The sequence below is a fragment of the Ictidomys tridecemlineatus genome, chromosome 10, assembly GCF_052094955.1.
Source record: "Ictidomys tridecemlineatus isolate mIctTri1 chromosome 10, mIctTri1.hap1, whole genome shotgun sequence".
In the NCBI taxonomy this organism is placed as follows: Eukaryota; Metazoa; Chordata; class Mammalia; order Rodentia; family Sciuridae; genus Ictidomys; species Ictidomys tridecemlineatus.
In genome coordinates, this window is record NC_135486.1 from 100,788,257 (window position 1) to 100,803,214 (window position 14,958).

At 38.6% G+C, this 14,958-nt stretch overlaps 1 protein-coding gene across 1 annotated transcript in view; it reads left to right on the forward strand.

The window, feature by feature from the left end:
- Positions 1 to 14,247, forward strand: part of LOC101955652 (protein MCM10 homolog) — a 40,599-nt gene extending 26,352 nt beyond the window's left edge. Inside the window, 2 exon segments of the mRNA XM_078024700.1 lie at positions 13,189 to 13,231; positions 13,699 to 14,247. Coding sequence (XP_077880826.1) covers positions 13,189 to 13,231; positions 13,699 to 13,782 — 127 coding nt within the window. The 3' untranslated portion in view covers positions 13,783 to 14,247.
- Positions 14,248 to 14,958: the final 711 nt, after the last annotated feature.

Consider the following 14,958-nt stretch of genomic DNA (forward strand, 5'->3'; position numbering starts at 1 on the left):
AGCATTCATCACATTCATCCATGGATTTCCATACCCCTTACTCACCCCTTAGGTCCTCATAGAGTCTGGTATAGGAGATGTTTTGGCGTGTACCTGGGATTAGAACTGACCAGATAGTATTAGGCTGCTCTCCAGAGTGACCAGGCCAGTTGTCCCTCCATCAGGCCTACACAGGGGCCTCCATATCCCTCTGTCTTCAACACATTTTTGCCAGAGTACAAAGTGGCATTCTGATAGTTTGTTAAAATTATATGTATTTGGGTATTGATATTTTTAATATCAGTTCATATGTTTTTCTTTTTTGTATTTTCTGTTACTCTCTCTTATTAATTACCCTACTGGAGCTTCTTTTTCTTCTTTATTTATAGATGTGCTTTTAGTATTTACGACCTTAGTCCCATATAATTTTTTTATATGTTACACAAGACAGTACAATGATCTTGACATATCATACATTTGAATCAGATGGGATATAATTTCTCATTTTTCTGAGTATACAGGTTGCAGAATCTCATTGGTCATGCAGTCACATATAAACAGTAATAATAATGTCTGTTTTATTCTACTATCCTCCCTATATCCCCAACCCCCTCCCCTCCCCTCCCATCACTTCTCTCTACCTAATCTAGGGTAACACTATTCTTTTTTTTTTCCTCACATCTTCATACATGTATTTTGTATAACAATGAGGGTCTCCTTCCACCATCCATGCAATTCCCTTTCTCCTTTTGTTTCCCTCCCACCCCTCTTCACTATGTAGAGGTGATCTTCTTCCCATGCTCTTCCTCTCTTCCCCATTTTGAGTCATCCCCCTTATATCAGAGAAGACATTTTGCATTTGGTTTTTTGGTGTATAGCTTTTTGAGTTCTTTGTATACCCTAGAGATTAGAGCTCTATCTGATATGTGAGAGGTAAAAATTTGTTCCCAGAATGTAGGCTCCCTATTCACCTCACATTATTTCTCTTGCTGAGAAAAATCTTTTTAGTTTGAATTCATCCCATTTGTTGATTCTTGGTTTTAATTTGTGTTATAGGTGTCTTATTAAGGAAATAGGGGCCTAACCCCATCTGATGGAGATTAGGGCCTACTTTTTCTTCTATTAGATGCAGAGTCTCTGGTTTAATCCCTAAATCCTTGATCCATTTTGAGTTAACTTTTGTGCATGGTGAGAGATAAGGATTCAGTTTCATTTTGTTGCATATGGATTTCCAGTGTTCTCCCAGCACCATTTGTTAAAGATTCTATCCTTTCTCCAATGCATACTTTTAGCACCTTTGTCTAATATAAGGTAGTTGTAGTTTTGTGGGTTAGTCTCTGTGTCCTCTATCCTGTACCATTGGTCCACCAGCCTGTTTTGGTGCCAGTACCATGCTGTCTTTGTTACTATTGCTCTGTAGTATAGTTTAAGATCTAGTATAGCGATACCACCTGTATCACTCTTACTGCTTAGAATTGCTTTAGATATTCTGGGTCTCTTATTTTTCCAGATGAATTTCATAATTGCTTTTTCTATTTCTTTGAGGAATGCCATTGGGATTTTGATCTGAATTGCATTGAATCTGTATAGTGCTTTTGGTAATATGGTCATTTTAATAATATTAATTCTTACAATCACCTATCCATGAGCAAGGTAGATCTTTCCATCTTCTAAGGTCTTCTTCTATATCTCTCTTTAGGGTTCTATAGTTTTCATTGTTATAAATCTTTCACCTCTTTTTTTTTTTTATTGTTGGTCGTTCAAAACATTACATCTTTCTTAATATATCATGTTTCACAATTTGATTCAGAAGGGTTATGAACTTCCATTATTACCCCGTATACAGATTGCTGAATCACATCGGTTACATCAGTTACATTTCCATTGATTTACACATTGCCATTCTAGTGTCTGATGAATTCTGCTCTCTAACCTATCCTCTACTATCCCCCCACCCCTCCCCTCCTCTCCCCTCTTCTCTCTCGACCACCTCTACTGTAAAACATTTATTCCACTTGTGGTCTTCTTCCCTTACCCCTCACTTCCTCTTGTATGTAATTTTATATAACCCTGAGGATCACCTTCCCTTTCCCTGCAGTTTCCCTTCTCTCTCCCTTTCCCTCCCCCCTCTCATCCCTATTTAATGTTAATCTTCTTCTCCTGCTCTTCGTCCCTACTCTTTCCTTAGTTACTCCCCTTATATCAAAGAAGTCATTTGGCATTTATTTTTTAAGGATTGGCTAGCTTCACTTAGCATAATCTGCTCTAATGCCATCCATTTCCCTCCAAATTCTATGATTTTGTCGTTTCTTAATGCAGAGTAATACTCCATTATGTATAAATGTCACATTTTTTTTATCCATTCATCTATTGAAGGGCATCTAGGTTGGTTCCACAATCTTGCTATCGTGAATTGTGCTGCTATGAACATCGATGCAGCAGTGTCCCTGTAGCATGCTCTTTTTAAGTCTTTAGAGAATAGACCGAGAAGGGGAATAGCTGGGTCAAATGGTGGTTCCATTCCCAGCTTTCCAAGAAATCTCCATACTGCTTTCCAAATTGGCTGCACCATTTTGCAGTCCCACCAACAATGAACAAGTGTACCCTTTTCCCCGCATCCTCTCCAGCACTTGTTGTTGTTGGACTTCGTGATGGCTGCCAATCTTACTGGAGTGAGATGGTATCTTAGGGTAGTTTTGATTTGCATTTCTGTGACTGCTAGCGATGGTGAGCATTTTTTCATGTACTTGTTGATTGATTGTATGTCCTCCTCTGAGAACTGTCTGTTCAGGTCCTTGACCCATTTGTTGATTGGGTTATTTGTTGTCTTATTGTCTAATTTTTTGAGTTCTTTGTATATTCTGGATATTAGGGCTCTATCTGAAGTGTGTGGAGTAAAGATTTGTTCCCAGGATGTAGGCTCCCTATTTATCTCTCTTATTGTTTCTTTTGCTGAGAAAAAACTTTTTAGTTTGAGTAAGTCCCATTTGTTGATTCTTGCGCTATGGGTGTCCTATTGAGGAATTTGGAGCCCGACCCCACAGTATGTATCAGATGCCGTGTCTCTGATTTAATATCAAGCTCCTTGATCCATTTTGAGTTAACTTTTGTGCATGGTGAGAGAAAGGGATTCAGTTTCATTTTGATGCAAATGGATTTCCAGTTTTCCCAGCACCATTTGTTGAAGATGCTATCCTTCCTCCATTGCATGCTTTTAGCCCCTTTATCAAATATAAGATAGTTGTAGTTTTGTGGATTGGTTACTGTGTCCTCTATTCTGTACCATTGGTCCACCCACCTGTTCTGGTACCAGTACCACGCTGTTTTTGTTACTATTGCTCTGTAGTATAATTTGAAGTCTGGTATCGCTATACCGCCTGATTCTCTCTTCCTGCTTAGCATTGTTTTTGCTATTCTGGGTCTTTTATTATTCCATATGAATTTCATGATTGTTTTATCTATTTCTACAAGAAATGCTGTTGGGATTTTGATTGGCATTGCATTGAACTTATAGAGAACTCTTGGTAGTATCGCCATTTTGATGATGTTGGTTCTGCCTATCCATGAACAGGGTATATTTTTCCATCTTCTAAGGTCTTCTTCTATATCTTTCTTTAGGGTTCTGTAGTTTTCATTGTATAAATCTTTCACCTCTTTTGTTAGGTTGATTCCCAAGTATTTTATTTTTTTGGGGGGGATATTGTGAATGGAGTAGTTGTCCTCATTTCCGTATCAGAGGATTTGTCGCTGATATACAGGAATGCATTTGATTTATGCGTGTTGATTTTATACCCTGACACTTTGCTGAATTCATTTATTAGCTCTAATAGTTTCTTTGTAGACCCTTTTGGGTCTGTTAGGTATATAATCATGTCGTCAGCAAATAGTGATAATTTAAGTTCTTCTTTTCCTATTTTTATGCCTTTAATTTCTTTCGTCTGTCTAATTGCTCTGGCCAGTGTTTCGAGAACTATGTTGAACAGAAGTGGTGAGAGAGGGCATCCCTGTCTTGTTCCAGATCTTAGAGGGAATGCCTTCAATTTTTCTCCATTCAGAATGATGCTGGCCTGTGGCTTATCATAGATTGCTTTTACAATGTTGAGGTATGATCCTGTTATCCCTAATTTTTCTAGAGTTTTGAACATAAAGGGATGCTGTACTTTGTCGAATGCTTTTTCTGCATCTATTGAGATGATCATATGGTTCTTATTTTTAAGTCTATTGATGTGGTGAATAATATTTATTGATTTCCGTATATTGAACCAGCCTTGCATCCCAGGGATGAATCCTACTTGATCATGGTATATAATTTTTTTGATATGTTTTTGAATTCGGTTCGCCAGAATTTTATTGAGGATTTTTGCATCTAGGTTCATTAGAGATATTGGTCTGTAGTTTTCTTTCTTTGAAGTGTCTTTGTCTGGTTTAGGGATTAGTGTGATGTTGGCCTCGTAGAATGTATTTGGAAGTTCTCCCTCTTTTTCTATTTCCTGAAATAGCTTGAAAAGTATTGGTGTTAGTTCCTCTTTAAAGGTTTTGTAAACTCTGCTGTATACCCATCCGGTCCTGGGCTTTTCTTAGTTGGTAGTCTTTTGATGGTTTCTTCTATTTCCTCTATTGTTATTGGTCTGTTTAGGTTCTCTATATCCTCCTGACTCAATCTGGGCAGATCATATGACTTAAGAAATTTATCTATGCCTTCACTATCTTCTATTTTATTGGAGTATAAGGATTCAAAATAATTTCTGATTATCTTCTGTATTTCTGAAGTGTCTGTTGTGATATTGCCTTTTTCATCCCGTATGTTAGTAATTTGGGTTCTCTCTCTTCTTCTCTTCGTTAGCATGGCTAAGGGTCTGTCGATTTTATTTATTTTTTCAAAGAACCAACTTTTAGTTTTGTCTATTTTTTCAATTGTTTCTTTTGTTTCGATTTCATTAATTTCAGCTCTGATTTGAATTATTTCTTGCCTTCTACTTCTTTTGCTGTTGTTTTGCTCTTCTTTTTCTAGGATTTTGAGATGAAGTATGAGATCATTTATTTGTTGGTTTTTTCTTTTTTTAAGGAATGAACTACAGGCAATAAATTTTCCTCTTAGAACTGCTTTCAATGTGTCCCATAGATTCCGATATGTTGTGTCTGTGTTTTCGTTTAACTCTAAGACGTTTTTAATTTCCTCCTTAATGTCTTCTAAAACCCATTGATCATTCAGTAGCCTATTGTTCATTCTCCAAGTGATGTATGATTTTTCCTTCCTTCTTTTATCATTGATTTTCAGTTTTATTCCATTAAGATCAGACAAGATGCATGGTATTATCTCTACTCCTTTATATTGTCTAAGAGTTGCCCTGTGACATAATATTTGATCTATTTTTGAGAAGGATCCATGTGCTGCTGAGAAAAAAGTGTAACTACTTGATGTTGGATGGTATATTCTATATATGTCAATTAAGTCTAGGTTGTTGATTGTGTTGTTGAGTTCTATAGTTTCCTTATTTAACTTTTGTTTGGAAGATCTGTCCAGTGGTGAGAGGTGTGTTGAAGTCTCCCATGATTATTGTATGGTGGTCTGTTAGACTCTTGAACTTGAGCAGCATTTGCTTGATGAACATAGCTGCACCATTATTTGGGGCATATATATTTATGATTGTTATGTCTTGTTGGTGTATGGTTCCCTTGAGCAGTATGTAGTGTCCCTCTTTATCCCTTTTGATTAACTTTGGCTTAAAATCTATTTTATTAGATATGAGTATGGACACTCCTGCTTGTTTCCGCAGTCCATATGAGTGGTATGATTTTTCCCAACCTTTCACCTTCAGTCTATGTATATCTTTTCCTATCAAATGTGTCTCCTGCAGGCAGCATATTGTTGGGTCTTGTTTTGTGATCCATTCAACTAGCCTGTGTCTCTTAATTGGTGAGTTTAAGCCATTAACATTTAGGGTTACTATTGAGATATGGTTTGTTCTTCTAGCCATATTTGTTTATTGATGATACTAAACCTGATTTGTTTTCCTCTTTGATTACTTTCCCCCATTTACTGTCCTACCTCCCAATGTTGGTTTTCAATGTTATTTTCCACTTCCTCTTCCTGTAATGTTTTGCCAAGGATTTTTTGAAGAGAAGGTTTTCTAGCTGCGAATTCTTTTAACTTTTGTTTATTGTGGAAGGTTTTAATTTCATCTTCCATCCTGAAGCTTAATTTCGCTGGATACACGATGCTTGGTTGGAACCCATTTTCTTTCAGTGTTTGAAATATGTTATTCCAGGATCTTCTAGCTTTCAGAGTCTGTGTTGAGAGATCCGCTGTTATCCTGATTGGTTTTCCCCTAAATGTAATCTGCTTCCTTTCTCTTGTAGCTTTTAAAATTCTTTCCTTATTCTGTATGTTGGACATCTTCATTATAATATGTCTAGGTGTGGATCTCTTATGGTTTTGCACATTCGGCGTCCTGTAGGCTTCTAGGATTTGGGATTCTGTCTCATTCCTCAAGTCTGGGAAGTTTTCTCGTATTATTTCATTGAATAGATTATTTATTCCTTTGGTTTGGAGCTCTGTGCCTTCCTGTATCCCAATGACCCTTAAATTTGGTCTTTTGATATTATCCCATAATTCTTGGATGTTCTGCTCATGGTTTCTTAGCAGTCTTGCTGAGCTGTCTATGTTCTTTTCAAGTTGAAATACTTTGTCTTCATTGTCTGATGTTCTATCTTCTAAGTGATCTACTCTGCTGGTAGTATTCTCAATTGAGTTTTTAAGTTGGTTTATTGCTTCCTGCATTTCTAGGATTTCTATTTGTTTGTTTTTTATTACCTCTATCTCCCTGTGTAATTGATCTTTTGCTTCCTGTATTTGTTTATGTAGTTCCTTATCAATGTGATCTTTCATTGTCTGATTTTGCTGTTCCATGTCTTCCTTGAGACTCCAGATCATCTGAAGCATGTATATCCTGAACTCTTTATCTGACATTCCATCTGATGCAGCTATTGCCTCTTCTAAAGTTGAGTTGACCTGCATTGCTTGTGGTCCTTTCTTTCCTTGTCTTTTCATACTGCCGCGTGGTTAAGAGCCGGGCCGGTGGGGCAGCCGCTCGCAGAGCGAGAGATGGGCCTCCCGTGAGAGCCCGGATGGTGGAGGGCCCCTGCTGGTTCGGGCGGGGTGGGCCACGCAGCTCTGGGTGCCAGCCGCTTGCCGAAGCGGGTGCTGGCTGCGGGACTAAACTCCTGCACCCGCCGTGGAGCTGCCTGTGGAGCCAGGTAGCTGCGGCCGCGTGGTCAAGAGCCAGGCAGGTGGGTGGGGCAGCCGCTCGCTGAGCGAGAGATGGGCCTCCCGTGTGAGCCTGGATGGTGAAGGGCGCCTGCCGGTTCGGGTGGGGCGGGCCAGCCGCCGGGTGCCGGCCGCTTGCAGTAGCGGGTGCTGGCTGCGGGATTAAACTCCTGCACCCGCCGTGGAGCCGCCTGTTGAGCCAGGTAGCTGCGGCCGTGTGGTCAAGAGCCATGCAGGTGGGTGGGGCAGCTGCTCGCTGAGCCAGAGATGGGCTTCCCATGAGAGCCCCTTGCAGGAGCGGCTGATGGCTGCAGGACTTTACCTCTGTGCCCGCGTGGCCAGCCAAGATCCACTTCTCTGGGACAAACTGTCACTTCCAATAAACCTACCAGTTCTCGGCTGCTCTCCTCTTAAGGGAATTTTGTTAGAATTTCCTCCATAGGTAGGCTGCGGCTGCGGCTGTTGCAATGGGTCGTTCTGGTCCCGTTAAAGTGGAGACATTGGAATCACTGCTTCCTCGCCGGCCGCCATCTTGAGTTCTCCTTTCACCTCTTTTGTTAAATTGATTCCCAAGTATTTCTTTTTTTTTTTTTTTTTTTTTGAGGACATTGTGAATGCGTTAGATTTCCTCAATTCCTTTATAGAGGATTTGTCACTGATATACAGGAATGCCTTTGATTTATGGCTGTTGATTTTATGTCCTGCCACTTTGCTGAATTCATTTACTAGTTCTAGAAGTTTCTGGTGGAGGATTTTGGGGTCTTCTAGGTACAGAATCATATCATCAGCGAATAGTGCTAGTTTAAGTTCTTCTTTTCCTATAGTTATTCCTTTGATTTCTTTCGTCTGTCTATTTGATCTGGCCAGTGTTTCAAGAACTATGTTGAATAGAAGTAGTGAGAGAGGGCATCCCTGTCTTGTTCAATATTTTATAGGGAATGCCTTCAGTTTTTCTCAGTTTAGAATGATGCTGGCCTGAGGCTTAGCGTAGATAGCTTTTACAATGTTGAGGTAAGTTCCTATTATCACTAGTTTTTCTAGTGTTTTGAACATAAAGGGGTGCTGTATTTTGTCAAGTGCTTTTTCTGCATCTATCGAGATGATCATGTGGTTCTTTAAGTCTGTTGATGTGATGAATTACATTTATTGATTTCCGTGTGTTGAACCAACCTTGCATACCAGGGATGAATCCCACTTCATCATGGTGCATGATCTTTTTGTTATGTTTTTGTATCCGATTTGCCAGAATTTTATTGAGGATTTTTGCATCTGTATTCATTAGAGATATTTGTCTGAAGTTTTCTTTCTTTGAGGTGTCTTTGTCTGGTTTTGAAATCAAGGTGATATTGGCCTCATAGAATGAGTTTGGAAGTTTGGAAGTACTCCCTCTTTTTCTATTTCCTGAAATAGATTGGAGAGTATTGGTATTAGTTCTTCTTTAAAGGTCTTATAAAACTTGGCTGTATTACGTCTAGTCCTGGGCTTATCTTGGTTGGTAATCTTTTGATGGCTTCTTCTATTTTCTCACTTGATATTGATCTTTTTAAGTTGTGTGTATCCTCCTGACTGAATCTGGATAGATTATATGAGTTAAGGAATTTATCGATGCCTTCACTATCTTCTATTTTATTTTAGTATAAGCTTTCAAAATAATTTCTAATTATCTTCTGTATTTCTGTAGTATCTGTTGTGATATTGTCTTTTTCATCCTGTATGCTAGTAATTTGGGTTCTCTCTGTCCTCTTCGTTAGCATGGCTAAGGGTCTGTCGTTCTTATTTAATTTTTCAAAGAATCAACTTTTAGTTTTGTCAATTTTTTTGTTTCTTTTGTTTCAATTTCATTGATTTCAATTATTTCTTGCCTTCTACTGCATTTGCTATTGATTTGTTCTTCCTTTTCTAGGGCTTTGAGATATAGTGTGAGGTCATTTATTTTTTGGCTTTTTCCTCTTTTAAGGAATGAACTTTCCTCTTAGTACTGCTATCATAGTGTCCCAGAGAGTCAATATGTTGTTTCTATGTTTTCAATTTCTTCCTTGATGTCTTCTGTAACCCATTGTTCATTCAGTAGCATATTGTTCATTCTTCATGTGATGTAGGAATTTTTCTTCATTGTTTTATCATTTATTTCCAATTTCATTACATTATGATCGGATAAAATGCATGGTAATATCTCTACTCCTTTGTATTTGCTAAGAGTTGCCCTATGACATAATATATGGTCTATTTTTGAAAAGGATCCATGTGCTGCTGAGAAAAAAATTTTATCTGCTTGATGTTGGTTGATATATTCTATGTATATCAATTAAGTCTAAGTTATTAATTGTGTTATTGAGTTTTATAGTTTCTTTATTCAAATTTTGTTTGGATGATCTGTCCAGTGGTAGGACAGGTTTATTAAAATCACCCATGATTATTGTGTTGTGGTCTCTTTGTCTCTTGAACTTGAGAAGAGTTTGATTGATGAACATAGCTGCACCATTGTTTGGGGCATATATATTAATGATTGTTATGTCTTGTTTGTGAATGGTTCCCTTTAGCAGTATGTAGTGTCCTTCTTTATTCCTTTTGATTAACTTTGGCTTGAAGTCTATTTTATTTGATATGAGTATGGACACCCCTGCTTGCTTCTGAGCTTCATGTGAGTGGTATGATTTTTCCCAATCTTTCACCTTCAGTCTGTGTATGTCTTTTCTTATCAGGTGAGTTTCCTATAGGCAGCATATTGTTGGATCTTTTTTTTTAAATCCAGTCTGCTAGCCTATGTCTTTTAATTGGTGAGTTTAAGCCATTAACATTTAGGGTTCCTATTGAGCTATGGTTTGTACTTCCAGCCATATTTTTTTATTTTTGTTATTTAACTTGATTTGTTTTTCCTCTTTGATTAGTTTTTCCTTTAATGTACTACCACACACTGTTGATTTGCATTGTTATTTTTCATTTCCTCATCATGTAATGTTTTGCCAATGATGCTTTAAAGTGCCGGTTTTCTAGCTGCAAATTCTTTTAACTTTTGTTTATCATGGAAAGTTTTTATTTCATCTCAAACCTGAAGCTTAATTTTGCTGGATACAAGATTCTTGATTGGAACCCATTATCTTTCAGCGTTTGAAATACATTGTTCCAGGATCTTCTAGCTTTCAGAGTCTGTGTTGAAAAATCCACCGTTGACCTAATTGGTTTACCCCTAAATGTAATCTGCTTCCTTTCTCTTGTGGCTTTTAAAATTCTCTCCTTGTTCTATATGTTCAGCATTTTCATTATTATGTGTCTTCGTGTGGGTCTCTTGTGGTTTTGTACATTTGGTGTCCTGTAGGCTTCTAGGATTTGGATTTCCATTTCATTCTTCATGTCTGGAAAGTTTTCTAAAATTATTTCATTGAAGAGATTGCTCATTCCTTTGGTTTTGACCTCTATACCTTCCTCTATCCAGTAACTCTTAAATTTGGTCTCTTTATGCTATCCCATATTTCTTGGATGTTCTGCTCATGGTTTCTTATCAGCCTTTCTGAGCTATCATTTCGAGATGATATACTTTGTCTTCGTTGTCTGATGTTCTGACTTCTAAGTGTTCTACTCTGCTTGTGATACTCTCATTTGAGTTTTTAATTTGTTTATTATTTCCTGCATTTCCAGGATTTCTATTTTTTGTTGTTGTTGTTGTTGTTTTGTTTTGTTTTGTATAACCTCTATTTCCCTGTAGAGTTGATCTTTTGCTTATTGGATTTGTTTGTGTATTTTATTGTCAAAGTGATCTTTCATTGTCTGCATTTGCTGTCTAAAGTCCTCCTTAAGACTCCAGATCTGAACCATGTATATCTTGAAATCTTTATCTGACATTTTTTTTTTTGCTGCAGCTATTATCTCCTCTATTTTTGAGTTGTCCTGCATTGTTTGTGGCCCTTTTTTTCCTTGTTTTTTCATGTTGCTCATGCTTCTTTCCAGCTCTGTTTGACTGTTGTGTTATTATTTCTCTCCTATAATTTTGTATTGCTCTTGAATAGTTCCGAGATCTCTCCTTTGTGATGGGAAACAATGTCTAGAGATGTTGGATTCAATTATAGTTTACAGTATATTCATTAGCTTCATAAAAGGCATACAGATTCTGGTGACGTATAGAGAACTGAGAGTCAGTCATAAGACTTTATGTTTAGGGGGAAAAGATGTGAGGGTATGGGGCCTAATATATCTTAGCTACTTTAGAGGAGAACTCTAATGAAGGGGGTTATTAACAGGAGAATAGACAGGAGGTATTTCAGGATGGCTAAGTACATGGGAGGACAATAAGAAGCATAGAAACAATCACCTATTTGCATTTAGTAGTTTACATGTAGTAGAAGTAGTAACACTTGGAAGGTTGGGAGAGGAAGAGAAGGAGGAAGAAAAGTAAAAAGAAAAGAAGAAGAAAAAAGGGGAGGGAAGCGAAAGAGAAAAAGGAATGAAAAAAGAGAGAAGAGAAAGATAAAAAGAAAAAAGGAAAGAAGGAAAAAGAAAGGAAAGAAATAATGCACTCTTAGAATTCTATTTTCTTCTCTTCCGGTAGGTGGTGTTGTGCATTCCAGGTTGAGTCTCTGCCCTCAGGATATAGGAAGCAATCCATGTGGGGCGGCTCTCCCTCCCCTGCTGGGTGCCTCTCCAATCCCGGTCTCTATCCCCCTCACTTCTCTTGCCCACCAGGCCCCAAATACTGGGACTCTTTTCTGCAGCCCTTGGTTACTCTGGACTTATGGCGCCCTGGCCACCCCGCGCTCCTGATCAACTGGGGACTACCTCTGTGTTGGGGAGTCACCAGGTCTTCACAGCTGTGGAGAGGGTGAGTTGGACACGGGCAACCTGTTCTGTCTGTATTCTCTCTGATAGCCATGCCCACCAAGAGTTGGAGAGTAAGGTTTCAGGTTATCACAGCTGGGGGGGAGGGGGAGATCTGGCACCTTTTCAGTTTCACTGGGCTCTGAAATTCATTCCCATCTGAAATTCATGCCTACCTGAGAGCTGACAAAAAAGGTTTTGAGTTATCACAGCTGGGTAGAGAGGGTGCTGGGTATCACACACCTGTTCATTTGCCAATCTCCCTGTTCTGCTACATCTGCCAAAAGCTGATGCGGTAGATTTTCCAAGATGGCAACCGCCCATTTCGGCACCAGGGTGTCCAGTGAGGTGTGGGGGGCTAGGATGTTTATCCACTATGCCTTGAGTTCTGTCCTCAGTCTGGTGCCCTGCAGAGACCTGGGGTCACAGTCTGGCGCGCTCTGATCTTAAAGGATCTGTGAGCCTGTGTCTCTATGCTGCCAGAACTCCACTGCGCTTGCCTCACCCATCTGCAGCTGGTTCCCAGGCCCCGCTGCTCCTGGCCGGCTTCTGCGCACAGAACTACTCGGGGTATTTTCAAGTTTTTGGCTGCCCTTGTAACAAACCGCTACTTAAAATCCTGTCACAAACTCCATGAAGCTTAAATTTATGAATGGCTCCTATGCTGAAAAGCGTCCGACCACTCACACGAAGTCATGCCAGTAACAAGTTCTTCTCTACTCCACTATCTTCTATCTTTTTTTCATTATCTCTCCTCTGCTGAACTTCCTCAAGCCATTTATGTGGGAGTCTTTTCGCCAAACTGCAACAGAAATTCAGCTTCCTTCGGGCAGCTGGCTCAGTGGAGGGCAAGAGCAGTCCCATATAATTTTTAATCATTGTAAATATATTCTTCCCAAACTATTGATTTATAAGTTGAATCAATAGGGAATTTTTTTTAATCTCACAGCTTTGTACTTTTATGGTTTTTATTGTTTTTCTAGTTTTCTTTTTCTCTTACCCCATCCCCACCTTAAAAGTACATAGATAATTTCCTATGGTTTTTTCCTCTTTAATTACACAGTAAGCCCCATTGTATTTAAGTGTGTTGGCATATACCTCACCACTGAGTAAATCCATCTTTTCTCTTTCAGTAATTGTGGCCTCTACAAATGGGAATGAGATGGAATGCTAAAGGTAGGTGTTTTCATAAGCTTTCTGTTACTATAACAAACCACTGTGCTAATCAACTGAGAAAGAGGAAAGATTTATTTCAGCTCAGTTTTAGGGATTTGAATCCATGGCTAGTTGGCCCCATTGTTTTGGGGCCTGTGGTAAAACTGCACATTGTGATAAGAATACATGGCAGAGGAGGCCCATTTACCTCAAGGCTAGGAATGAAATAGAAGAGGCCTGGGTTCCATAGTCCCTTCAAAGGCACAACCCCAATGACCTATGACCTCCTGTTATGCCCCATCTGTTTAAAAGTTCCACACCTCCAGCAGTGCCATGCTGAGAACCAAGTCTTAAACATGTGGGTCTTTGGGGTGCATATTAGATCCAACTATAGGGGTGGATTACTTCAGTGTTAATTTGTGACTCATTTTAGTGATCCAGGGAAATAATGTTAAGCCTGTTCTTATTAAGTGTTCTCATTTTTCTAGGAAAAGACTGGTCCAAAGATTGGAGGAGAAACCCTATTGCCAAGAGGAAAAGAACATGCTAAATTTCTGAATAGCCTTAAATGACCCTAACTTCAGATATTTTTTTCACAACCTGTCTTGCTTCTTGTGGGTCTGGAAAAGCAAGGGACTGGCTCTGCATTGCCCATATTGCTGATTGACACCATTAGAAACAAAAACTTGTTAATAAGCCCATCCACTTTCCTTAATTACTTTCCTCTGTTGTATTAATTTTACACCAAATATAACTTTGACTTACAGGTGGAAAATCAAGATGTCCTCATCTTTCCTGTTCTCACTTTAGATGACTGCATTACTGCATTCACATAAATTTTTGGAGTTACTCCTTAGTTACACTAAATCTTGGAGGGCTTTCCTTTGAGGTGTTTAGAACATTGAGCAATGAGTGGGTGGGCCAGGGGTACAGCACAGGTGGGGGAACTTACTTGTAGGCCTTGAAAACATTCCTAATGAGATCAGTCTTTTAATCCTGTTTATCAACATGTATTAAATGCTTTCACACAAACCTAACAGGTGTTAATTTTTTTTTTAACCTGTCATTAGTAGGGTATTGTGTCATCACAGGCCTTCAGAGCAGGGTTGAGCAGTAGCCATTTGTCCTTTATGGAGAACTTGGTGTGAAGATTATAATTTTCACAATAGTTTTTATTTGTATGTTTGTTTGTTTGTTTTGATTTTATGGGGGGGGTTGGTTGGTTTTGGTATTCTTGTTGTGCATTTTTCCTTTTGGAGGAAAAAAACTTGGCTTTTTAATAGAAAATCACCTTTCATTGAGTTTTATAATGATAAAATGTTTTCCCTTTCTAAACAACAAAAATAAAACAAGTATTTTAGGTAAAAATCATTCAGAATAGCAAATAAGGAACTTCTGAATGGCTGGTGTAGAATTTTCCCCAAAGGGAACCTAAAATATGAAAAGCTTCACATTGGACAAGGAAGAGAGTACATGGACTGGATTTCTGTGGAAAAGTTCATGATAAAAGAAAAGCTTGATGCTGTTTATAACAGGCAAATGACATTCTAATGACGTTTGTTTGTTCTAATCTGGAGCATAGATCTGTTTGCTTAAGTATGTCACTAGCAGCCACAAACTAAGTGGCATTAAAGGTAGAAGAGATCAGTTAGCTTATTAGGTTGATGACAATTTGTAAAAAAGGCCTAACTAAATTTTGAAAATGAAGAACGTTACTCTGCATGCAAGTCATCACAGAAGCACTTGAA